The sequence below is a fragment of the Parathielavia appendiculata genome, assembly GCF_033297405.1.
Source record: "Parathielavia appendiculata strain CBS 731.68 unplaced genomic scaffold N657scaffold_15, whole genome shotgun sequence".
In the NCBI taxonomy this organism is placed as follows: domain Eukaryota; kingdom Fungi; phylum Ascomycota; class Sordariomycetes; order Sordariales; family Chaetomiaceae; genus Parathielavia; species Parathielavia appendiculata.
The window spans coordinates 72,140-96,472 of NW_026944234.1; the positions used below are offsets into that span (position 1 = coordinate 72,140).

Here is a 24,333-nt window from a genome sequence, read left to right on the forward strand (position 1 = left end):
TGTATTTGCAGGATCGCACACTGATCGTTTCCTTGATTGTCGATATGGGTTTTTCACCCGGCCCACGGGCGCGGTTTTCCTGTATAGTAAGTTGTTGAAGGTCCGGCACGCCCTAGGGCACAGCGGTGTAGGAATAATAATATTTAGGATGAATGTGCGCAACCTGCAAGCCCTCTTGGGCTGGAGGTGATAGTACAGGCTCGTTGGTTTCAACTTTCTCAGGTGCTCCCTGTGACCAACAATCAGCACCCTAAGGGTCGCAGCCCCGGCAAGTTCCTGTCTTCTCATTCGAGCACACAAATCAACTCACCACTCGACATCTGTGACCTCCGGGTCCCCCGTCTGTGCCTGCCCTGTTCCCTCTCCGCCGCCATTCTCCTCTCTCCCTTCCGTAGCCTTCCCGTCCGGAGCCCAACGGTGGGGAACTTCTTCTTGAGCGCGTACTTGATCTGGTGGATCGAGTAGCCCGTGATCCCATGATTTCCGAGGGGCCCATCCGCGCATCGCGGTATAATATTGTTATTCCTACACCGTTATGCCCTAGGGCGTGCCGGACCTTCAACAACTTACTATACAGGAAAACCGCGCCCGTGGGCCGGGTGAAAAACCCATATCGACAATCAAGGAAACGATCAGTGTGCGATCCTGCAAATACAGAGTGGGAAGGCCTCTTAGCCTTCGAAAGAAAGGGTATCAGACTGCGAGCTCTATATCAAGACCTTCCTGCGCTCTGTCTTCTTCATACGTTCTTATCCCCTGTTGTTGCCGCAGCAGCACCCTGCCCTCCAGTGGCACGGCCTGAGAGGCCACCGCGCTAGCAACGCCTGGCTGAGTCGAGTCTGCGGTGGGCCGGCAAATCTTCCTTACAGTCTGCAGGTTCCCCTAAGACCGCCGTTTCCCGTCGCTCGCACTCAGTCTCGCCAATTTCCGGAGCGTTCGAATGGTGGCTGAGTCCCTGTGGCGGGAGCGACCTTGTGCCGGACGACATGAAGCGGGTCTTTGGGGTGCGCCGACCGTGACCAGCTCGTCCGACTATTCGCCGCTGAGCGCGACTGATGTCGACAGTGTCGGCGTGCCGCAGCGGTCCGACTTTGAGGCTCGACTTCAAATACCCACTTTGGCCGACGGCCTAGGCGGAAATAAGACCGCAGGGGAGCATCGTTCACGCGGCCTGCGATCTCGAACAGGGAGAGAGACGACGCGATCGAGCCGAATGGGGATCTTGTGGCATAGGCGTCCTCTTGGAGTTTCCGGAGCTCGGCAGAGGGTTGTCCAGTATCCTGGGGAGGCGAGCCGGCACGAAGAGAAAGGTGCCCGATTAGGGACATAAGCTTGGAGTCGATCGCAACTCTGTTTCGCGGAGCATGATGGTTAGCGGTGGCTGAGGAAGTGGATGGAGGAATGGGAGAAGGGTTTTCATGGTGGTGATGAGAAGGCAAAATGTGGAGGGGAGGTGAAAAATGGCCGTGGCTTTGTAGCAGGCGTTTACAATAGAGTGCTGCCAGCTTGCATCCCCTTCGCCTGTCCAAGTCATCTGCTGGAGGTCATTGCATTGGTCACCGGGAAGATGCGCAAGCGTTATCTCCAGGAAACGGATACTGCAACCTTGGAGGTCACGGTTACCAAGTACCCCTTCCGTTTGCCGCCCATGTACCAGGACGAGATGGTCGTGTTCCTCTGGGAGGAATTCGACATCTTAGTGACAACCTACAGCATTAGCAGGGCCTTGAGGGAGGCGGGTTGGTCCAAGAAAACCGCACGTCGCGTTGCACAAGAACGAAGTGCAGAGCTGCGCGACCTCTACCTCTATACTCTGTCCGAGTTTCGGTCGTACCGTTTGGTGTACATTGACGAGTCTGGTTGTGACAGGCGGGTTGGATTCAAGTGCACTAGGTGGTCACCCTTGGGGATATAAACTGTCGAGAAAATGGGCGATGATGGCCAATAATGCATAGGAGTTTGGTGAGGTCCAAATATCGAAGGAGAGATGGGTTTGATATTGGGTGTTGACTAATTGTTGCTTCAACAGGCGGGCCTCCTGGTCGTATCTCTCCTGAACCCACGACTTGATAATATTCCTAGACTGGGGCAGTAGCTTCTGAGTGGCAATGGGATCCAGCAACAACAGGATGTTCCGAAAAGATGGGTGTTCGATACCAGAGAATGGGATGTTGCCAGTGACTATCCAGTCGACGAGCTCCTTCTTGAATTGAACAGCAACCGAACGAGAAATGGGCATTTTGTTTCCTATCGCAGCCTCTCTTTGTAAGTCCAACACACTCCTAGCTCTCTTGGGCGGTGGCTCGGAGTGCTCGCCAAGTTCGAACTGACGATGGAATTGGTTGAGATGCTTGATAGTTGTCGTAGTGGCCTTGGCGTTGTAGAGCTTCTGGCACCGATTGCAACACCAGTAGTGCGCGATGATCTTGCGTTCGGGAACCTTGACGTCTATCTCCACAAGATAGGTGCCGTGGTCGGCGATTCAAGAAGTCCTCGTATTCTTTCTGGCAAGAAACCGCTCTAGAATAAAGCGACGATTGCCAGACTTGAGAGTAGGCAACTGCCTTAAATCTGCAGGTAAATCTTGGATGTCGACGTCCGCCAGAGCAGCGGCTGGTTCGGTAAGCGTTCGTGGCTCGTGGAACGCAATGACTTTGCGAATGCCAGCCGTGGCAACAGACAGTATATCTGGTTCGGGGCCGGTGAGCGATTTGTCGGCCGTCGCAGGTAAGCAACTGGCATATAATTAGTTAGCAGAGTTACAACATAATGACAAGCAATACGTTATTACCTTGATATTAGGGGCGTCAAGCAGTGGCAAGGCGGTTACAAAAGGGCCAATATTTGCAGTGTTCTGGTCAACGGGCAGGCATTGCTAGACCCCATTTTACCGGGTGGGCCATTTTTCCGGTGCCGAAGCCATGCCCGTTACCTATGACTCTGAGGCCGAGTATCAACTCCAAATCCAGTAAAGAGCCCAAATCCGCCTTAATTTCGGCTATTCCAATCCCTAGAGCGCTCTAAAGAGCTTTAAAAAGTGAACTTTTTTTGTCAACGCGCCAACGCAACGCAGTTGTGCGCGTTGCGTTGATTTGAGCTTTTTTTCGGTCGCGTTGCATTGCTTTGCTCTGCGTTGGCCCAACGCGCGTTGCAGGGCGTTGCGTTGTTTCCAGTCTTGCTGCAAGGTCATCTTCCCGTAGTCGTTCCCACTGTCATACCATACGAGTGGCGACTTGAAGTCGTATCCAACGGCTGCCCAACAGTGTACACGTTTGAGGTCTTTTTCATCGGGAGTTCTACGCTCAACAAGACAGTCAGGGCAACAGCGCTCTTACGGTCTTCGAAGGACGTAGATTCTACCCTCGGGACCCCAGCCAAAATGGCATTCATCGGAGAATCTGATGTGCCGCCAGTCTTCTTTTTCTTTTCTAGCATAACGCGGCTATACTCTGCCTGGCGTTCTTTTAGGCGCTGCGAGGCCTAGTGCTTCTGGTATGCCACGTAGAAGCGGAAGTCGAGGGAGCCGACGGCTCGGCGTACGGTTCGCGCAGAAACATCGAGGTCGAGCCCAGCAGCGGCAGGGAGGGCGGCGTAAGGCACAGTACGTCCATCGAAGTCGTTAGACTCAATGAAGCATTCTATCGTTGCTAGATCTCGGTCTGAAGTCTTCGATTTACGGCCTCGGCGGTCCGGAAAAGCAGAATGGTAGGTACGACTGCCGTAACTTTCGGCCTCGCGCAGATAACGCCAGCCAGTTGGATGGGTGACTCCAAATTGCTTGAAAACATCGCTTTTAAAGTGCGGGATTTTATTGGCCTCAAGGAACTCAACCGCGCCCTCGACCTTGGCCTTCTTTGGAGTCGTACAATGCGGATAACCCATTGTGGCTGTTGGAAACAGTTGACAGAATGGTGGTTTGGCAATGTAGAAATGGGACGTGGGCTTGGTGTTGAGGTGGGGCCACCTAGAATCAGCTTTCAGTGGATCTATTTTTTTGTCATGATGGAGCCCGGCACCCTCAGGCTTCCTGCGTGATCTCCCTGATGTTTTGATTGGTACAGTATTTAGTTACCACAAAACCGGTTTTGTGCACCCCCACGACAGACGACATTATCATAGCCAAACAAACGGCAACACACAACCTTCGCCTTTCCCATTTTGCACGGATCTAACGCAGTAAGAGTCGGCAAGGCCCATCTATCTTCACAATGGGTAATACCTCAATGCATGCAACGTCCACGCAAAAAGCCCGCATTCAGGGGACTTGCGATTTCCTCGACAGCCAAGGCATTAGATATAGCCACAACGATGTCTTCAGATTCCACGGGGTCAGCAAATGCACCGGCTGGAGGATTCTCAAACAACCTCGAGATCAAGAGGCCCGTGCACACCATTCAAAGGAAACCCGAGGCCGCAAGAGAAAGCTCACCCCCAATATGGTTGCCCAGATCGAGAGGTTCATTGATACCAATGGGTTCGACGGGCGGACCGTTTCCTGGGCTGGGCTGCCTGCAGCCGCTGGCATCGATGTTGAGGCATGTTCTCACCTGTCTTACTCGTAGTAGAGGCTGACATACTGGCAGGTTCATGGCCGAACAGTGCTCCGAGCTCTCAAGCATCTGAACCTTCAGACGTGCATCGCCTGCGAGAAGAAGTTTAGAGGCTCCTCAGGCTTACGTGAACATCAGAAAACTTGCTTGGCACGCTCCGACCCTGGGACGCTAATGGCAAACAACAACAACGACGACGACAACATGCTACAGCAGAATCCGGTCCCCAATGAAGGCAGCACGTTGGTTTATCATCATGGATATGCTCAGGCTGAGTTCATAGTGAACCACGACAGGACGCACGTCACGGTGACACCTGTGTCACAAGGCTCTTAGCTTCAGGGGACCTCGCAGCAAGAGGGCGCAGAAAGGGCAGACGAAACACAGGCTTAGCACTAATGATGTTCAAACTAATAGGCAGTCCGTCCAATGCTATCACCCGTTGACCATACCCAAGTAGTCGACGTTTGGCACCAACGTGGTTGTCCCATCGCAGTAAGTCCATCTCTCTGCAGTTACCAACCCACACATCTCACCACCAACGCCCGCCGCCGCCGCGCTCTCCACCCACGCTTCATTCAAGTTCTGCGCCATCTCCCTCGTAATCTTCAACACCGGTCTCCGACCAGGCCTCAAGATCCCGGTCATGACCTCAGCCCACTCCCACGGCCGCCGCAACCCGCCCGGCACCCCGTTGAAATATTCCCATCCGACCACGCCCCCAATCTTTCCGTACTTCCCCTTCAACACCCTGACCGTGTTCTCCAACCGCTCATGTCCCACAAACCCACCGCCATTTTCCGGACTCGTCAGCTGGCCCACGACAATCCGCCTCGGATCCCACCCGCCGTCGCCGACAATGCGATCAAACAGTGCCGTCGTCGCCATGGTCCCAAACCCGTTGTAGAACTGCGCATTGTACCACCCAATCATGCGTCCCACCTGTCGGTCGAGCGCCGCGTAGTCGAACCCGCTGAGGTTGCCCCATGCCCCTCCCGCCGGCAAGAGGGCTGTGGCGACGGGGGCGAGGGTGATGGTGAAGTTGCGGCCGCCAAAGTCGGCGTGCAGCCGGTTGATCAGGCGGGTAATGCCGCGCTGGGTCATGGGCTCCTCCACGTCGATGTCGATGCCGTCGAGCTTGTGGGCCGTGAGGACCTTGCGGAGGAGGGCGTAGGATGATTCGAAGGTGGGGGTGTCTGGGGCGTCGAGGGTGGAGGGGGTGAAGGAGCCTGGGGCTGCGCCGCCTACTATGGCAAAGATCTTGATGCCAGCGGATTGCAGGACTCGGGTCTCCTTCCAGAGAGTGTGGAAGATGGGATGGTGAGGCGGGAAGTCATTGAGATGGATCGTGTTGTTGGCATTGACGTGGAAGGCGCCGACAATGAGGTGGGTGAGGGCAATGCGCTGCTTATTGATGAGCGGGAGCATAGAGATGGGGCGCCCAATGGAGTCGTGGGTTGTTTGGTAGTAGAGGATCAGCCGGGGCAGTGGGGGGTCGGTTTGCGCACGCTGCCTCGGGAACGGGTCCGAGGATACCGGAGCCGAGAACAGGGCGGCAAAGAGCGAAACCAACAGCTTCATGGTCAGTCCGAAATAACGATGTGAATCATGTGAGAACACTGATTCAAGAGGACGAATGAAAAGTGTATAGGAGTGTTTACCTGACTGAGGCTCGATCCAGCTCGAACAAGCGAGCGATCCTCCGAGGGCGACCAATGGGATCCAAAGAGAAGGCGTGGCTGGCAATTGTCAACAATCCCGTTCCCCGATGGGAGCAGTTGCTCCCTCGGAGCACGTTTCCAGGAAGCAAGGCTTTGAAGCCCACATCAGAGTGAAAGCGGAAAAAGGGAAGGCACCTTGTACCCATGCTGGCCTGGATTGGTGCACTCAGCCAGCTCCAGCTCACTCACCCATTCATTGCACAATATCACTGGCAAATATGATTCACCAAAGTCCCTTGAACATCATCCCATAGGAACGTTGTGTGCCTTGTAAAGGTTGAAAGCAAGTGAACAAACACGGAGCAAGTCCTTAGAGTGATGCCCATGAATGCCAAGCCCCCCCTGAACAATGCCAATACTGCGAGGTGGCTCCAACTCGGCCTAAGGAGGTTTTGTCGGAACGAAGCCGCCTTGATGGCTGCATTCAACGGACCTCGGTGGTTGATTGGTGCCAGCACCGCAACCCCTCTTCCTTACATACTTAGTCCTCTCCCATGCCCATCAACAGCATGGTCAATCAATCACTTTTACCACCTTAAAAAATTCAATCCACTGCTTTGACTGGGAATAGCTTCTTCCAGCGCATATCACAGCGGTCGTCGCCCTGCAGGTTCCAACAGGTTTGTGTAGCTCAAATTGGCAGTTTGGCATCCTCAATAATAATGGGCCACAACTGTCTCCCTCTTAAGCCTGCCGTTCCAAGCCCTTCAGTTTTGCCAGGATCTGCAGTGCCACCAATCTCGAGTAATACCTGCAAAAGGCTAGATTACCGCCGTGGAACCAGAGTCCCGGATGCCCACTGCTGGTCCAGATGGTCCTCATCTCGCCCTCTTGATCCCAGCCCCAGATGCCCCCGACCTTATCCGTAAGCTCCTGTTCCAAGAGGACCTCGGCCATCGTCCGCATGTTCTCGTACCCCGTGGCGAAAACAATCTCATCTGCCTCCAGTACACTCCCGTCCGTGAACTTTAGACCCCTCGGCAGAACTTCCACCACCTCTTGGCCATGCTTGACCTTGACTTTGCCGTCAATAATCAACTTGGCGCCGCCGACATCGATGTAATAGCCTCCTCCTCTCTGCAGGTACTTGGCAAAAATGCCTCCGCCAGAGGGTCCACTGTCAGTCTTGAACCCTGCCCTGTTCAACTGATGAATCATCTCGTTGTCCCGCTCTTCTGTGATCGATGTGAGGTCGACTTGCAGCGACTTGAGCAGCTCGCTAGGCCAGCCCCAGACGGCAATGTCGCTATCTTCAACTGGCGGTCCGCCCTCTTCATAAAGCACGCCAAGGGAGACTTTCCGGATATTGTCGCTCGAAATGACAAGAGTGGAGGAGCGCTGCACAACCGTCACGTCGTAGCCTTTTTCCACGTAGTCCTGACAGATGTCCATGCTGGAGTTGCACGCCCCAATGACGACCGCCTTTTTGCCCCTGCCATTCTCTTTGGCGCCCGGAAAATTGGCCGAGTGCCAATAGGAGCCGCCTTGAAAGGAGTCAATCCCGGGAATTGAAGGCATGTAGGGCTTGCCGGCGTGCCCTGTGGCGATGATGATATGCTTCGGGTACATGGTCCTGATCTCTGCATGGCCTTCGCCTTGGATGCGACGAATATCCACTGTCCAGCGCTTGTGCTCCTTGTCCCAGAAACACGCTGTCATCTCCGATCCTGTCCACACGTTGAGGTCCAACGCCTTGACGTAAGACTCGAGCCAATCCGCCAGCTTGTCCTTGGGTGTGAACACGGGCCAAGACTCAGGAAACGGAATGTACGGCAAATGGTCATACCAGACCGGGTCGTGCAGTACAAGCTGGGGATACCGCTTTCGCCAGTTGTCGCCGACAGCCTTGTTCTTGTCGGTGACCAGGGTCGAGATGCCCAGCATTTTGAGTCGCGCAGCGGCAGACAAGCCTGCCTGTCCAGCCCCTGAACCGTTATGTGTCAGCGATCATGCTTCCCAAACCTTCATGCAAACAGTAACGTTACTTACCAATGACCAACACCTCCGGACTTCCTTCTTCGAACTCCCTTTCCGCCCGCCTCCTCTCAGTCCAGTTCGTCCTCCCCTCCACAACCCTATGCTCCACCCCGATCTCCCTTCTCAACCCCGTCCTCTCGTCCATGCCCTTCACCCCCTCCAGCGTGGTAAACAGAGTCCAAATCTTCCACACCCCCTCCCTCTCCTCCACCGCCCGGACAACGCCCCTCCCCACCCCACCAAACGCACCATTCTCAACCTTTACAAAGAACCCCACACCCGTCACACCTCCCGCCGGGCGGAAATCCGTGACTTGCGGTCTTCGAAACCCGCTCGACTCGTCCACCTCAAATGTCAACCAATCCGGGCCAACGCTCTGGCAATAGGAAGGAGGCACCTGAGAGCGCTCATCGAGAAAAGCGCAGATCTTGGCAGGTCCCTTCAGTGTGCGCAGCCGCCACGAGAGGACAAGGTGGTCGCGCCAGTAGCCCGTCGCTAAGCTGTTGTTAACGTTGTAATTTCCGGGGTCGGGGAGGAACAGGTCTGCGACCGCGGCGTGGTCTCTCTTGGAGAGCGCGTCATTGAGGGAGGCGACGATGTGTTCAGCAACGGCGCCAGCGTCGATAGCTTCGGTTGGGGTGACGGCGGCCGGGGGCCAGGGCGCAGGCGGCAGGTTGACGGAGCCTGGGACGACGGACTCTGGAATGGAAGACATGATGGGGAGTTTGACGGGAACTTGAATAGGGTTTGAGGAAGAAGTTGAAATGGTTGAAATGGCGGGGCTGTTAGTTCATGATCAGTTAGCAACCGCCAGGAATAAGAAGGAGGCAGTGGGGTGCCAGTGATAAACTTGCTCCAGATGTGAGTGATGGAGGTTAGGGAGAAAGGAGCGGGGCAATAGAGGTTTTAACTCGACCATGTGCGTGGTGACACAATATGACAGCTCCTTCCCGTTCTGAACCTAGGATGTAATCAGGTTTCCCTGCCCTTTGTCGGATCGACACTGCGGCTGTTCCCATGCCAGTGCAACCTGATGGATGGTGCAGTCCTGCCGGGTATTCGCACCCCACGGACTCGAACCTTGGGGCTATCCAGACACGCCTCCGGTTAAACCCCATTCGTCCGCATCCATCATCGCCTCCGAGTCAACCGTTGGGTGCCACTCGAAACTGCAACTTCGGATTCAAAGTGGTGATATCCTCGTTCACAGAGCAGACCATGGAACAGACATTCGGTAGCTGGAAAAGGCCAGTGTTGATGACGCTGGGAGTCGATCTAGGCTTGAAGTCTTCAAGCGGAGTGAATGAACCAGCAAGCCACTTCTGTGGTTGATTGCCTCCAACGATTGGGAATTGAGATCTCTGATCACCAAGATGATCAGTAATTGCCTGCATAATGACACCTTATTTGGTCTCCCGAGTGTGACAGCCTGCACCCGACGTTGCATGCAGAGAGGTGTTGTGTAAGACAATATTTGCGATTTCGGAACCCCGGAAATTAAGCACAGTACTGGCACACACCACCACAGACATTATCGGGCCATCAGCATTACAGTGACCATCATTCTCAACAACCAGTACTATCTCCTGATCGTGGAGTCGCGAATATGTATAGCACTGGCTTTAAGCCAAGTGCCTCGATTACATGCCCAGCCTGCATCCTTGCGGGCATGAAGAAAGTAAGATCTCGCGAATATCCTCCCTCCCTTCCCGTCGAATATCACGATAAACACAACAACTCGCTCATATCCCGCGGCATCAGAATCTCCATCCAGTCAATTTACGCCAGTACTTCTCCATACCATTACCCCCGCCCCACAAACACCAAGTCAACTCTTAGCCAAGAGACCTCGAAGTCCACCAACTCTTAGCCAAGAAGACCTCAAAGTCAACCACCAACTCCAAGCCATAAAGCCTCAAAGTCAACCAACATCTACACCTGCTTCATACCCTTCGTGTCCAAAACCGGCGACAACACAACCGCCTCGCTGCCATCCGTGGTACCCTTCCAGTTGGTCACCTCAGTAACACCAACTGAAGCCGATGGCTGAACCAGAGTGCTGAGCGTCGACGTCGCCTTCTTGCCACCGTCCTGCGAATCATTCGCCGAATCGCCCGCCTTCTTGCGAGACTCCAAAATAGTCGCCGCGATCTCAGTGCACAACTTCAGAATGGTTGCGCCACCCAGGATCTTCATGACAGCAACGTCCTGGCCCAGCGACTTCCAGGCCCACGACCGGATCTCGACTGCCGCAAGCGAGTCCACGCCGAGCTCGACAATGGTATGCTCCCCCGTCACACTGCCCTCGGACAACTGCAGCTGGCTCTGCAGGCGGTCGACGAATCCCTCCACAAGCACCTCGACAAGCTGCTCCTTGGTAGCGGCCGCATCCATCAGCTGCTTGAGGCTCTGCTTCTGCTCGCCACCCCTGACATCGCCGGCCTCGGTTTCCTCGGCGCGCGTTGTGAAATGCGAGAAGCGAGGATCATGTTGCCAGGCAAGCTTGGGGTCGTTGGCCGCGAACCGCCGCAGACCGGTCGTGATGTCGTAGATCTGGTCAGGCGTTGGCTTGCCGGCCGCGATAGCCTCGACAAACATGTGGTGGATGTCGCGCTCTGAAATGGGCGGGTAGCCCTCGCGCTCGAGGCCTTCGTACAAGTCGCCCTTCTCGCGATGCAGGAAACCAAGACCGTAGATGACGCCAATGTTCAGGACCGAACCGGGAAGACCGCGCTGGCGGCGCCAGGCGGCAAGGCCGTTCATGTACATGTTGGCCGCCGCGTAGTTTGACTGGCCGGCGTGGCCGCCAATGGCCGCGAACGACGAGGTCATGATAAAGAAGTCCATGTCAGGGCTGTCAAAGACAATATCGAGGTTGCGCGACCCGACCGTCTTGGGCTTCATGACGCGCTGCAGGGTGTCGAGCGACATCTGCGAGAAGACGCGGTCCTCGAGCACCATGGCGCCGTTGACGACGCCGCCCACGGGCGGGAGGATGTCAGCAAGCTTGGACTTGAAAGCCACCACCTGCTCCATAATGGTCACGTCGAGTGCCTCGAAGCGGACAGTGATCCCGTGGGAGAGCATCTCGGTCTGCCACTTCGGCTGAGTCTTGGGCGGGTTCCGGCTGCAGAGCACAATGTGGCGAGCACCTTGCTGGACGAAGAGAGTGCATAAGCTCTGCCCGAAGTCGCGGGTCAGGCCGACCAGGACGTAGGTCTTGGCCGCGTCGAGCAGCTGAGTACCGACGAGCGGCTTGACGATTTGCGACACCGAGCGCTCGGCCTTCCAGTCGACAATCTGAAACGCCTGTTTAAGCGAGACGGACCGAAGAAGATCGGGAACCGTGACCATGGGTGGTTCGATGTCGTGTTCCCAGGACGCTGACTTGAAGAGCGCGAGGTGAACAGCCCGTTTGAAAGAGGCGTCGAAAGAGGTAGTAGTCTCACTATTGCTGACCGAGGAGTACGTCGTGTACCTGCAGTTACTTGGCAGGCTCTGGACAAGCATCTGGGAGAGCTTGCTCGTCTCCGGGAGCATGTCAATGATCCAGGCGCCTTCCGGTGGGTACAGCGCCTTCACGTGCCGCAGCGGCGCACTGGGATGCAAGTAGGTCATCCCAGGGGTGATGGCGCACTGAGCTGCATCAGTCGACACAGCACGAATCGGGGTAGTGCCGTTATTGTTAAGACACTCGTAAAACATCTTGTCTGCGCCCACAATGAGGATCGGTTGACCATGCGCCGCCTTGATCAGTTCGAGAGCCGCGAGGTATCGAGACACAAGCGCGAGAAAGGCCGGCTTGTTTAAGGCCTTGTTCTTGATGCTGCCCACGGTCAGGAGCGAGACGGCGATGTACGACGCATTCGACTCCGAATAGGCCACTTGCGTCATCCCAGTGTCTGAGTCGTGTCCCAAGCAAATGTGATAGGATGTTGTTCCCACGTTCACTGCCACTGCAGTGCTGTATTCCACCTGAATCGTTACCCGATCTGGTAACTCAGCCAAAGCCTCAATCTTCCTGACATCAAATCGGTTCTCCGATTGGGTGTGAACGATCTGGACAACATTCTCCAGGGTGTTGACAGTGTTGGACACCACCCGACGAGGAGCGTTGACGCGGGCATTGCCATCCTTCCAGGGCAAAACACGCGGAATAAGACGATGACCATTCTCGATGTGAACCTCACGCTCGTTGATCCAGAGCGGCTTGTTTTCCATGTCGGGCTCGATCAATGTATCCGTCGCCAGCCGGGCAAAGGTCTCGCTGATGGTGCCCACTGCAAGGGCAGTGTAAAGCGTGTCAAGATCGAGCATCTGCAGCACCAAACCCGGGGTCTCGGCCGCCAGGGTGCGAGCGAAGCCAAACGAAGCCGCATGATCGGGGTTGTAGAACCGAGAATTGTGCGTGACCCAAAGGATCATCATCTCAGGCCTGAAGAGGGCCCGAAGAACGCCCATCCGCTCCTTTGTCATGTTCGCCAGAACCGGCTCGTCGATGTCATTCAGGAAGATGACAGCATTGAACCAGCCCAGGTTGCCGGGGTTGAGGGATTCAAGAGTCGGCACAGTCTCGACAGCTCCGCAGTGCGAAGCAAGATCAGAGGAGACGCCCGATGCGATGAGCGAAGTCCACATCTGCTTCCCTCCGACAACCAGTAGGCGGTTGACCAGTTGAGGCGGATGCGAAATGGCGAGAGGATGCAGCAAGATGCGCTTCTCGGGGGAGTCGGCTTGGCAAATGATCAGTGAGAAACCTGAAGGATAGTACTGACGGCCGTTCTTCATCGGGCAGTCAAACCCGCACTGGTCGAGCACATCTGGCCAATCTGGCGGCGAGGGAAGGTTGCTTCCGCTCGAAACAACGCCGGCGCAGCGTCGAATGCGATGTTTCAGCGGGGTCCGGGAAACATCAACCAGCATCAGGAAGCCGCCCGGCCGCATCATGCGCTTGATGGTCTGGAGAACAATCGCGGTCTTCTGCGACTCAATGACCGAAGTGGCAAGGAGCACAAGGTCATATGACAGACCCTTCTCCACTCCAGGAGTGGTCAAATCGACCTTGTCCACCATGATCTTGTTTCGGAGTGAGTCGCTGGCCTGGATACGGCTGCCCAAATTCTTCTCGGGCTCATAGCCGACCCGGTAGAGCACAAAGGCATCCTGCAAGCCCTCAAGAACGTGCTCGGTCAGCCCCAACTCGGGATCCGTTAGTCCCAAGACGTTCATGCGCGGGTATTTGTGGGCAATTTGGCGGACAACGCGGGAGACATGTCGCTGGAATCCAACAAGTTGATGCGCCTCATCGATAACAGCGGGAAGTATGCCTGTGAGCACGTCCGGAAGGTTCTTCCCGAGCTCGCGGATGAAGTCGAGAGCCAAAAAGTACGGAGATTCGCGGATAAATGCGTCCAAAGTTTTCTCCGTCTCGTTCGGCCATGAAGTGTACAATGCTGGCAGCTCTGTCAGGCTCGAAGACGCAGGCCGGTGACGGCAGATAGATGCATCGCGGGCGTAGAACGATGCGACCCGTTCACAGCTCTCAAGGAGCATCGGGTTTGTTGCGTACACAGTCTCAGTGGTATCAGCAGAGACAATCTCGTCGTCCGGATCAATGTCAAATTTGGTCGTCAAGTACAGCTCGTGGTCGTCTTCGGGCTTTGTCGAACTGAACGACCCGACAGTGAGGCCTTGCACCTGGATCTCCATCTCGCCAACCGGATTGAAGATCTCAATGTCCGCGGTGAAAGATGCAGCGGTCTGCGAGGTAATGGGCGTCTCCCTGGTCATGTATGCGTCGACAGCAAGTTGGTCTTGGTCGCGGTCCTTGATGTCGCAGATGGCTAGGTTGAACCGGACACAGTCAATTCCCAGGGGAAGGAAAGAAGTCCAGATCGCCTTGTCGCCCGGAGAAGAGATAGTGAGGAAGGCAGTTTGCAAACATCCATCCAGTGTGGCAGGGCTGATGGACAGTGCTGTGGTGTCCTCGGGATGGTACTTGTGCAGCGTGCCAGAGGAAAAGTTGTACCGCCTCTCGACAGTTTGCAACGCTTTGAACGGGGAAGTGTACACCAGTCCAGTGCCGGCCATCATTTCATAGAAAGCTTCGGGGCTGGCGTGCAAGGCCTCAGCCCGCTCCTTGGGCCGATGCGGCAGAGCGCTGGCAGATGGCTCCTCCAGCACGACGGTAAGGCGTCCGCTGAAGTTCTTCTTCATGTTGGTGCTGCCGTCCGCCATGGTGGATGTCAGGGTAAAAGATGCATCGATTGTGCTCTTTGTCTCTTGCTCAATGGTTAAATTGAACAGAACCTCAACGCCCGGCGTATGGGGCTCGAGGATGACGCCGCTGGGAAACCTCAGATCGCGGAGCTCAACAACCGAAGCATGGCGGCCCGCCAGTGCAACTCGCGCAGCATCCAGAGTCATGACGAGGTAAGCGGACGCGGGAAGCAAAGCCTGACCCTGGAAGCTGTGATGCTTGACCCAGGGAAGCTTCTCAAACTTGAGGATGTTCCGCCACCGCAGCTGATGCTTGTTGTCATCGCGGGTCCGGACGCCGAGAAGTTCATGCGGCTTGTCAGTCTTGAAGTGGTACTGGCGAGAGATGCGCGATTCCCGGTAAAACAGCTGAGAGTGGTCCCACGGGTAGGTTGGCGCATCGCAGAGCCGTGTATTGACAAGCTCAGGCTGCAGAGAGCCGGCGACAAAATGACGTATCTGGGGCAAGGATGATCCAAACTCAGTCCACATCCAGCCCAGAAAGTTTGCAAAAGCCTCGCGATCGTCCAGCTTGCGGTCGAGCAGGCCGTAGTAGGGGAACGCCGGGATGTTTTTCTCCTTCATGATCTGGGCAACAGGGCCTTTAAGTGCAGCGTGGGGTCCAATCTCAATGGCGCAGTCGAATGCACCATGAGTCTCCAAGGCGGTGGTAACTGCTTCGTAGAACAGAACTGGTTTGACCATGTTGTCCTTCCAATACGCGGCAGCAAGTTCGGCGTCCGTAGGCTCGCCTGCGCCGTATACGCTGGAGACCCAGTTGGTTCCGTTACCCTTCGCAGGGGCAATGGCGCAAGCCTCCAGAGTCTGGAGGTACTTGACCGAGGAGCCCTCCATGTGCGGGGAATGGTAGGCCGTATCGACGAACAAGAGCCGGGCAAACTTCTGCTGCTTGGCTAGGTCCTCGCATGCCTGCTTCACAGCGTCGAGGTCTCCGGAGAGCGTGACGCTGCGCGGTGCGTTGCTCGCGGCAATCCACAAGCGATCAAAGTACTGCTTCTGTGCACAGAACTCGGTGGCATCTGCCTTGGTCAAGTTAGCTGCAAGCATTCCGCCCTTGGCGCCGTTGGCACTGCAAGCTATGTGCACACCCAGCCCGCGATAATGGGAGATCAAGATGGCGTCGCGAAGGGAAATTTTGAAAGCCGCATATGCCGCAGCAATTTCGCCGGAAGAGTGGCCGATAACCGTGTGGAAAGCAATCCCGAGATGGCGAAGAAGCTCGATCAGAGCAAGCTGAACGGCAGTGCAAAGGGGCTGCGAGACAGAGGCCGTCTGCACCCTGGAGAGCCCGTCGTCGGCCATGATTTCCTGCTCCAATGACCAAGTAGGCGGATCAGGGCAAGTTCGAAGGATTTCGTCGAGTGACCGAATGGTGTTGGCATATACCCTGCTAGAAAGCATCAGGCCGCGAGACATCGTCGCCCACTGAGCGCCCTGGCCAGTGAAGACGCCGAGGATCTTAGGTTTCTCGTACTTGGGCCGAGCGCGGGTGCCAATGGCGGCTGTCGACGAATTCTCGGATTTGGCGATGAGCGAGTTGAGTTTGGCAACAAGACCGGAAACCGAGAGGCTGGAGACAGCAAGGCGGAATGGAAAAGCTGTCCGCCGACCGTAAGCGTGCCAGGCCACTCCCTCTGCGCTGGCCACAGAGCCTTGGCTGAGATAATCGCGATACTTCTTGACGATGACGGTCAAGGCCTTCTGAGAAGGGGCCGAAAGAACAAGCGGCAAGCAAATTGGAGACTTGTTCGCGTGGTCAATCGGACGGATCGGCATGGGCACCTCGAGGCCCGGGCGGAAGACCTTGGCAAGAGCGTTGTGAATCTCCGGGACATACTGCTCGACAATGGCATGAGCATTGGTGCCTCCAAAACCGAACGAGTTGACACTGCCACGCTTTGGCTGGCCGGCCGGGACGTTTGGCCAATCAACAGGCGAGGTAGGGACAAACAGGTGGCTGTAGTACTTCTGAACCTGAGGATTGAGATGCTCCAGATGAAGGTTTGGGGGAACCGTGGAATGGCGCATGCTCTCAATCACCTTCAGAAGACCAGCCAAACCAGCGGCGCCTTCGGTGTGGCCGATGATGGTCTTGACGGAGCCGACAACCAGTTTGTTGTCCGAGGGAGTGGTCGTAGAATCCTTGTCACGGCCGAAGAAGGCGTCCTCGATTGCGCGGGCTTCGTTGGGATCGCCGGCACTGGTGCCGGTGCCGTGTGCTTCGAAATACTGGCAACGATCTTCGGGAGCATTGGGGTCCAGACCTGCGCGCTGGTACGTGTCTTGAATCAGCTGGGACTGAGCCTTCCAGTTAGGCATCGTAATTCCGCGGGAACGACCGTCCGAATTGACACCAGTCTCGCGAATGATGGCCTCAATGCGGTCTCCGTCGGCGAGAGCCTGGCTCAAGGGCTTGATGAATATGGCGGCGATACCTTCGCCGCGGGCGTAGCCGTCAGCGCCAGCATCCCACATGCGGCAGTGGCCAGTGGGGCTGAGCATGTGCAAGCTCGACTCGACAACGAACTGCTCCGGAGTAAGGATGAGATTGGCACCAGCGACGCAGGCCATGCCGCATTCTCCAGATCGCAGGCTCAAGACGGCTTGATGCAGTGCCACCAGGCTGGATGAACACGCGGTATCGATGGTCATGGATGGGCCATTGAAGTTGAAGAAGTACGAGATGCGATTTGACAGAATCGAGCGCGCGTTGCCAGTGGCGTAGTACTGGCTGGTGTCAAGCTCGTCGCGCTGTGAGAGGGTGTCGTAGTCGCCAGTCATGAGACCGGCAAAAACGGCGACCCTCTCGCCGGCGTACCGCTGAAGAGTGTACCCGGCAGACTCGAGGGCCTCGTACACGACCTCGAGCATCATGCGCTGCTGAGGATCAATGGCCTCAGCCTCTTTGGGCGAGATGTTGAAGAAGCTTGCGTCAAAGACGCGATGATCTTGGTCGATGAAATACGCCTTTGGAGAGTTGGTTGTCCCATGGTGTTCTCCGTCCGGGTGATAGAATGCCTGAACATGATCAACAGTGATGCGCGCGGTGATGAAGCAGACTTGTCTTTGCTGACCTTGATGTTGAACCTCTCAGCAGGAACTTCACGACTCAGGTCGACCGGTTTCTCGAGGAGCTCCCACAAGCGTGACGGCGTCGTGATACCGCCGGCAAATCGACAGCTCGCTCCGATGACCGCGATGGGCTCAGAGATGGGAGTCTTGTATGACATGGTTCGGTCGAATGCCGGATGAACCGGTGCAAACGCCGCGGAACAGCGGTGAACTGCGACAAGGAGATGCAATTAAGGGATGAGTAGCTGAGATGCCGTTTGATGACAATGATGACAATGAACGCGTAATGCAGACGGACGCTGAAGAACGCTGAAGACGGGAGACAATATCGACCAAACGCAAAACTGATGTTGCAACAATTGGTTGATGATGGCAACAGTCAGAGAAAATCGGTGTTGTGAGATGATGTGTGGGTCAGAGATTGAGATCGAGGAGGAGAGGAAAGGAAAGGCGAATTAGGGCTGTTAGGGCACGTTGGTGAGCTCCGTGATCACAAACTGTCCCCGAACAGATGAGATTGACGGGCAAGAAAGGATGAAATGCCCTTCACAGCCTGGGGACTAGGCAATTCGTCACAAAGATGGGCTCCGCAAATTCAGGTCGATGAAAGCGCCGCACAGTCTGTAGGACTGTGGTGGACCACACGCCTGCTCACGGACGCCGGCTAGGCGACCATTCAGGAAGAACCAGAGTCAAGAAAAGCCGCTCATCCGTGAAGGCCGCAGCGCGTCATCAACCCAGCCTGGTGTTATTGACGCGCTTCTTTCTTGTCCATTCTTTTCCACCCAGAATAGCCCCCCGCATGATTTTTAGTTCCAGTGCGAAGGCATCGCAACAACGGTCTGGTTCTATAGGAATATGGTTACAAAAGTAGTCCCAGATATGTGGTTCTAGGACGTTGCCCGCCGCTATCCGCCTGCCACAGCGCTTGAGAGATCTTCATTTCGCTTGCCGTGCCTTCCTCATAGTTCACTCTTCCAGAGTCAAGTTAACAGTTCGCGTTATTGGGGCAAGCCTTAAGGTGCTGGCAGGCTAAAGTACTCCGTGATGAGCAATCTAAAGGTAGAGAACAGGTCAGTTACGAAGGTAGAGTACCGGAACAGTTTTCTCGTACTGAGCGCCAAGGCTTACACGGTAGAGTTTATCTGAGGACGCGAACACTTAGGTAAACGTCGAGGTTAATGTATCATTTTAATGACAGACAATCAGATGTTTCGATTAAGGATAAGTAGGTAGATATTCGCGCATCTTCCCTTCCGTGTTCAGGTATTGTGGACTCTAGTTGCATTCTCAATCAACCACCAAATTACGCTAATCGCAATAAAGGAGCATCACCAGAGCACATATCGGCCGCTTGTTGTGGTTTGGTGAAGCTCATCCGGACTTCGAAGTCCTGTAAACATTTCATGCGGCTAAGACACAGGTAAGTCGTGTAGCACCTTGTATGACACGCCCGTGTAACCTCAAGTCAAAGTCCGTTGCAAAGAATGAGTGAAGATAAGAAATGTGTTGAAGTCTTTCTCTGCAAACCTCTAGCCCGGCTCTTTGCTCCGCCTGCTTCGACAGAATGCAGCTCTCTTGTGTCTCTACCGATTACACCCCGAGTCATTCCTCGACGATAGTTTTTTCTCCCCTGTTCTCAGAAACTTCACAGCATGGAGTGGGAACCTGAAGGAAGAACATCCAATAACCAAGAACACATCAGAGCTCTTTGGCTGCCACTTTGCCGACGTATAGGTGAAGAGGGGCTCTCCCGACAACGTTGCGATTCTATCTATCAGTCATGTTCATCATTTCCTGTGTTATACAGTAAATAACACGAGAATGGCTCGGACATGGGCGAGCACCCGTATATCGCTTCGCAATATCCCTTGGCATCTGATCTCGGGGCTGAGTGTTGATGTTGATGTTGATGGCTGTTGCCGGGTGACGTTCGGAGCCCCTGAACGCCAAGACTTAACTAGCTGAACAGTGCCGTACTCCGTACTTAAACGTGCAACACTGAGAGACCAACATTGAGAGAAAATCGATCCTAGATTCTCTATCCCGGAAGAGTGAGAAAGGGCATTTAGGGGTTGATGACCAGGTGGCTGCGGAAGACGGACGGACACGGATACTTCGTAGTCCTTTCCATGAAGTATCTTGCCTTCAACACCCGGTCATTCCTCTTGGAACATACCTGGTCTAAGGGAAAACAGATGAAGCTGTGCCACAACGATCGAGGCGAGTTGAGCTCCAATAGCGGCATCGGGCGCCTTGGCCCAGCGATCAGAGAGGGGTCGTTGAACTTGATGCTAACAAATCTCAGTAGTGTTAAGGTGTCTGAAGGGACCCTTTCAGCATGCGCCGCTCCCCAGGCCGTGCCCAGTATGGCACCGCATTCTTATAAACATCCATGGTCGCAATTTTTGCAGGTCCGGAGAAGAGATATTACAATTCCTCTAAGATATCCGAACCACAATCCTACAGATAATTTCAGCATTCCTCTCGTCCCTGAATCCTCTAGTCCCTGAATCCAAACGCCTCCCGCTATCTGTCATCCATTTTTTTTCTTTCCCGTCCAGTAAGCTCTGGCCAACCCCCAACTGACATCTACTCGGCAGCCACATCACCCGTCGCGAACAGCTCGAGGAAGATCCTACTCTGGTCGACACCCATCGCCATCAGCGCCGCTCGCTTGTCCAGCATGAATGCCTCGGGGCCGCAAATGAAATACTCGGCCCTGGCGTCGTGCAGGAACAGGTCCCGCTCCTTGTCCAACTTTGCAAGGTCCATTCGCATCTCGCAAAACTCGTAGTGCTCGCGGACGCGGTCTTTGGGGCCGAGGGTGTGCAGGAACACATTGGCCGTGACGTTCTCATTCTCGCGGCAGATCTGCCGCACGGCATCGGCAAACGGCTGCATGGCGCGCGACCGGGACGCGTGGATCCACGAGACGGGCCGCCTGACGGCGGGCGGCTGGCCGTCTGGCGCGGTGGTCAGGCTGTCGAGGATGGCCTGGAGCGGGGTGGCGCCGATGCCGGCCGAGATGAGCACCGCCGGCACGCCGTCCTTGGAGGTGTCGCTGGGGTCGACGAAGAACTCGCCCTGCGGGTGCGACAGCTCGACCTCGTCGCCGACGGCGTACTGGGCGTGTAGCATGTTGGAGATGAGGCCCGGGATACCCGTCTCGCCGGCGTCTTCCCTCCTGACGCTGATACGGTAGTATTCGCCCTTGGCCTTCGGCCCTTCACTGAGCGAATACTGCCTGCTCTGAAGGTACCCCAGCTCGGGGACGGGCACCTGCACGCTGACGTACTGGCCGGGGTAGTACTTGGGCAGCGGGACCTCGCCGTCGGTGGGCGCCAGGTAGAAGCTCGTGATGACGCTGCTCTCGGGCACCTTGCGCACAATCTTGAACTTGCGCCAGCCGACCCAGTTCTCAGCCGCGTTGGCCTTGTACATTTTACCCTCGCGGTTGATGAAGACTTTGGCGAGCACACCGTAGGCGGCCTTCCACGCGTCGACAATATCTGTGGTGGCGGCGTCACCGAGGACCTGGCCGATGGCCTGAATCAGGTACTTGCCGACGATGTCGTACTGCTCGGGGGCGACCTGCAGGGAGACGTGCTTGTGGGCGATGCGCTCGACGGCGTGCGTCAGCTTGGGCAGATCGTCGATGTATGTGGCATAACCAAGCACGGCGCCGGCGAGGGCGCGGGGTTGCCGGCCAGTCGTCTGGCTGGTGGTGCTGAAGATGTTGTGGAGCTCGGGGTTCTCCCGGAGCATGTTCTCATAGAAGACGGTGGTGATGGCGACGCCATGTTCCTTGAGCACGGGCGCCGTCGCCTTGACGATGGCAATCTGGCTTTCGGTAAGGAGAGCAGCCATCGCGAGTGTTCTGGTCCCTGTTGTACTGCTGTGGGCACGAATGAGGGTCAAGTTCTGGCGGTGGGATCCCGGTGAGTAAGGTATGAACCGGTTTCAAATCAGATTCTTCAAGACTGCTCGGTACTACGTGGCTTCCGAGCCGGGACAAGTGGGGAAGTGCTTTGATGCTGTGATGTTGCAGCGGGACACGGAAGACTCGATACGGGTGTTATTTATCGTGCTACCCAGGCCCATCACCAACTGACGCCGCCGTCGACGCACTACGGGAATCTCATCGCTCGATTCCACTCACCGTCGCACCGGCCTGACGCGTGGGACCACCGAGCATGCCGTACGATCGAAGCAGAAACAGAAATACACATCTCCGAGGACCGTCGACGGTTCCCGTATGTTGTTGTGCTGCATGCTAACATTTGTTGTCCACAATCGGCCGAGTTTGCTCCGTTCGTCCAGAATTTGCCGTGGAGAATATCGGGAACGTCCAGGCTTGACCTGGCAGTCACGACCGATCAGCTCACAATTGGTAACAAAAATCGGCTGACTCAGCCGTTTAATACGGTATTTCGGCCAAGCCTGGCATCTCCGCGGCGGGAACTCCCGCAAACCGGATTTCGCGATGATTTTTTGGGTGTCCGAGGTTCCAACAATCCCACGCAATGCACTTCATAAATGAACACGATCCAGAACTCTAGTGACTCCCGTCCACAAGTGACGAACAGCTGACCGGGGAATATCGTTTGATGCGCAGCATCACTTTCAGGTCGCGCCAAGAACTCGCTCCCTAGAGATCTGCACGTGACACTTCTCAACGGTCGTGTTCGGTCCCAGGCATTTACGTTCGGTGGTCGCCCGCCTGCACATAGAGATTCCGTATTGCCAGTGTGCCTCTGCGTCCCCATACCATTTTTCACCGTCATGTTTACCGCGATATGCACTTCTAACCTTATCCTACCTTTGCTGGCAGGTATCTTCCACAGCAGGATGGTTTGACGACAAATTAGCGGCCTCCAATCCCTGTTTGGCTGCCCAGTCTTTTGCCCCATGGAGAGATCACGGCATACTGAGCCCTAACCCTTGTGCCCCATTTTGCCCCTCGAATGATCTGGAACATCAAGCTTTTGTGGCTCAGCCACAGACGGACGCATTTGTTCAGCACCAACCGACCAACCGTCCTGGTCACAATGGACGTCGTCTTGGATCCCTCTTTGTCTCAGGGTGTCCAAGTCAAGAAGGAACAAAGGGGGCCGATGGGTGCGCACACTACGAACGAGACGGACGACAGCACCTTGTTGAAGTGGCCTACTCTTGAGACATTATCAACCCCATCTCCTTCTGCGAGGCATCGAGGGCTGCAACATCGTCGACAAGCGCGTGGCCAAAGCTATCTAGCTATAGACTACTGGTTTTTACCACTTGAACGCTGTCGTTGGCATTGATCATCACGCGCTAGATTTGGTCGGCGGCCGCATCCTCAAGGTCAGCTCGCTTCCACAGATGCCACGATCAGAGGGTACCATCACGCCCATTCCAGGGGCGCGGCCGCTCAGACCCGGGGATCTTGACGGTTTCTGGCCGCAGCAGAAGCATGACGAAATCGTCAAGAGAGTCAGATATTTGGTGCATGACGATTTGGAAGAGCCGCCGCATATCCACAAGGCGCGCCAAATTCTCAAACAGAGAGGCGTGGATTGGCGCGAGGCCAATGACAAAGAGTATGTCTTTTTTTCGCAGACCATAGGTACCATAGCTGATTGAACCTAGGATCTTCAACATCTTGGAGCAGCTTCCAAGGCCGCCATTCCACTCCAAATTTTGGAAAAGGGAGCCGCCACCAGCAAAAACGTCCGAGTACCACGACATATTGCAAAGGGTCCATCTAGCCGAGCTACAGTACTACGGCTTTGACAGCACGTCGCCTAGCGGCAAGTTTCTTTACAATATCCGTGACGCCAAGCAGGATCCCGACCCGTCCTCGTTCTACCAACAGTTAAAGCAGGCCGGTGTGAGCATCGACAAGATCGTCCACTTTACACGAAAGACTGCACGCAGCTCGGATGTCCAGCTCCTCTCTCTTCCGTACAGGATAGAGGAAAGAAGAGAGCACTTCCTGGGCGACTTGGGGAGGTTTCTCGCCCAGGCACAAGGCAGCCGCAATGCCATTCCACATACTACTTATCAGATACCCTCGATAGAGGACGCCAGGTACATCGAGGACGGCATCATGAAGATTGACGGCCGCACGCTGGTGGTAGACACGACGCTTAACAACAGCGTTTTGCAGGCCATACAGGAGGCCGATTTCAGGCCAGGCGTCATCATCAAGGAATTCACGTTCTGGCGCGATGGTGTCGATCAGGACGCCGAGGCTTTGGTGAGGGTCTCTTGGATGTGAGTTGCCGTGTTCCGATTATTACCGAGTTCATCCGCTAACCTTGCCGCGCAGCGACTACACCACAACTCATTGGTTAACGCAGTACTACAACGTGTTCCAAAGGCATCCCGGCAGCGGCTTCGTCACTTGCAGTCCTACCATTTACATCAAAAAGAGGAGGACTTTAATGCAGGCTCTGAAAAGATCCGCTTCTACCTTGGTTAGTCGGGACAGTTCCAGGCTTCGATGACCTTGGCTCGGTATAAGTGAGTGAATAAGTGATTCTCATTACGCCTTCACCTCGCGTAGAGGTACAGCAATTGTGTCACGAACCAACCATATGTACAGGCCCAGTGGGGCACAAGACAGAACTGCAGGAAGCGCACGAGGCCCACACGGTAGCCATGGGGGCCGGGCGATCAAGGGTGGACTTGGGTAGCTGGTTACCCAAGGCGATCAAGGATAGCTCTTGGTAGACTGCGATCATGGGCGA

General features: G+C 55.5%; 8 protein-coding genes across 8 annotated transcripts; 2 read left to right on the top strand and 6 right to left on the bottom strand.

Annotated features, from left to right (window-relative positions):
* Positions 1 to 3,175: 3,175 nt before the first annotated feature.
* On the bottom strand, positions 3,176 to 3,943 carry N657DRAFT_701208 (uncharacterized protein). Its single transcript, XM_062797351.1, has one exon. The coding sequence runs from the start codon at positions 3,880 to 3,882 to the stop codon at positions 3,481 to 3,483; it is 402 nt and encodes a 133-aa protein (XP_062644376.1). The 5' UTR covers positions 3,883 to 3,943; the 3' UTR covers positions 3,176 to 3,480.
* A 271-nt stretch (positions 3,944 to 4,214) lies between these two features.
* On the top strand, positions 4,215 to 4,382 carry N657DRAFT_537240 (uncharacterized protein; the record flags this gene model as incomplete). Its single annotated transcript, XM_062787791.1, has 1 exon — positions 4,215 to 4,382. A coding segment is annotated over one exon (168 nt), but the record flags the coding sequence as incomplete, so codon positions are not given.
* A 609-nt stretch (positions 4,383 to 4,991) lies between these two features.
* N657DRAFT_559322 (glycoside hydrolase family 18 protein) lies at positions 4,992 to 6,104 on the bottom strand (the record flags this gene model as incomplete). Its single annotated transcript, XM_062787970.1, has 1 exon — positions 4,992 to 6,104. A coding segment is annotated over one exon (1,113 nt), but the record flags the coding sequence as incomplete, so codon positions are not given.
* Positions 6,105 to 6,955: 851 nt separating this feature from the next.
* N657DRAFT_579280 (oxidoreductase-like protein) lies at positions 6,956 to 8,963 on the bottom strand (the record flags this gene model as incomplete). The annotated part of the gene is made up of 2 exons (XM_062789373.1): positions 6,956 to 8,196; positions 8,261 to 8,963. The coding sequence occupies 2 exons, from the start codon at positions 8,961 to 8,963 to the stop codon at positions 6,956 to 6,958; spliced, it is 1,944 nt and encodes a 647-aa protein (XP_062644379.1).
* Positions 8,964 to 9,996: 1,033 nt separating this feature from the next.
* Positions 9,997 to 17,757, bottom strand: N657DRAFT_692828 (ketoacyl-synt-domain-containing protein; the record flags this gene model as incomplete). Its single annotated transcript, XM_062797184.1, has 2 exons — positions 9,997 to 17,545; positions 17,602 to 17,757. 2 exons carry the CDS (start codon positions 17,755 to 17,757, stop codon positions 10,181 to 10,183), a joined length of 7,521 nt encoding a protein of 2,506 aa, XP_062644380.1. The 3' UTR covers positions 9,997 to 10,180.
* A 2,434-nt stretch (positions 17,758 to 20,191) lies between these two features.
* N657DRAFT_579455 (globin-like protein) lies at positions 20,192 to 21,469 on the bottom strand (the record flags this gene model as incomplete). The annotated part of the gene is made up of 1 exon (XM_062789390.1): positions 20,192 to 21,469. The coding sequence occupies one exon, from the start codon at positions 21,467 to 21,469 to the stop codon at positions 20,192 to 20,194; it is 1,278 nt and encodes a 425-aa protein (XP_062644381.1).
* Positions 21,470 to 21,958: 489 nt separating this feature from the next.
* On the bottom strand, positions 21,959 to 22,742 carry N657DRAFT_149012 (uncharacterized protein). The gene has a single exon (XM_062785964.1). The coding sequence runs from the start codon at positions 22,510 to 22,512 to the stop codon at positions 22,012 to 22,014; it is 501 nt and encodes a 166-aa protein (XP_062644382.1). The 5' UTR covers positions 22,513 to 22,742; the 3' UTR covers positions 21,959 to 22,011.
* Positions 22,743 to 22,963: 221 nt separating this feature from the next.
* On the top strand, positions 22,964 to 24,090 carry N657DRAFT_579424 (uncharacterized protein; the record flags this gene model as incomplete). Its single annotated transcript, XM_062789386.1, has 4 exons — positions 22,964 to 23,181; positions 23,231 to 23,593; positions 23,741 to 23,857; positions 23,913 to 24,090. The coding sequence occupies 4 exons, from the start codon at positions 22,964 to 22,966 to the stop codon at positions 24,088 to 24,090; spliced, it is 876 nt and encodes a 291-aa protein (XP_062644383.1).
* Positions 24,091 to 24,333: the final 243 nt, after the last annotated feature.

What these genes read in the sequence shown, in the direction of transcription:
- N657DRAFT_149012 (XM_062785964.1), bottom strand. Translation starts at nt 22,512, where the DNA reads ATGGGGCAAAAGACTGGGCAGCCAAACAGGGATTGGAGGCCGCTAATT.
- N657DRAFT_701208 (XM_062797351.1), bottom strand. Translation starts at nt 3,882, where the DNA reads ATGGGTTATCCGCATTGTACGACTCCAAAGAAGGCCAAGGTCGAGGGC.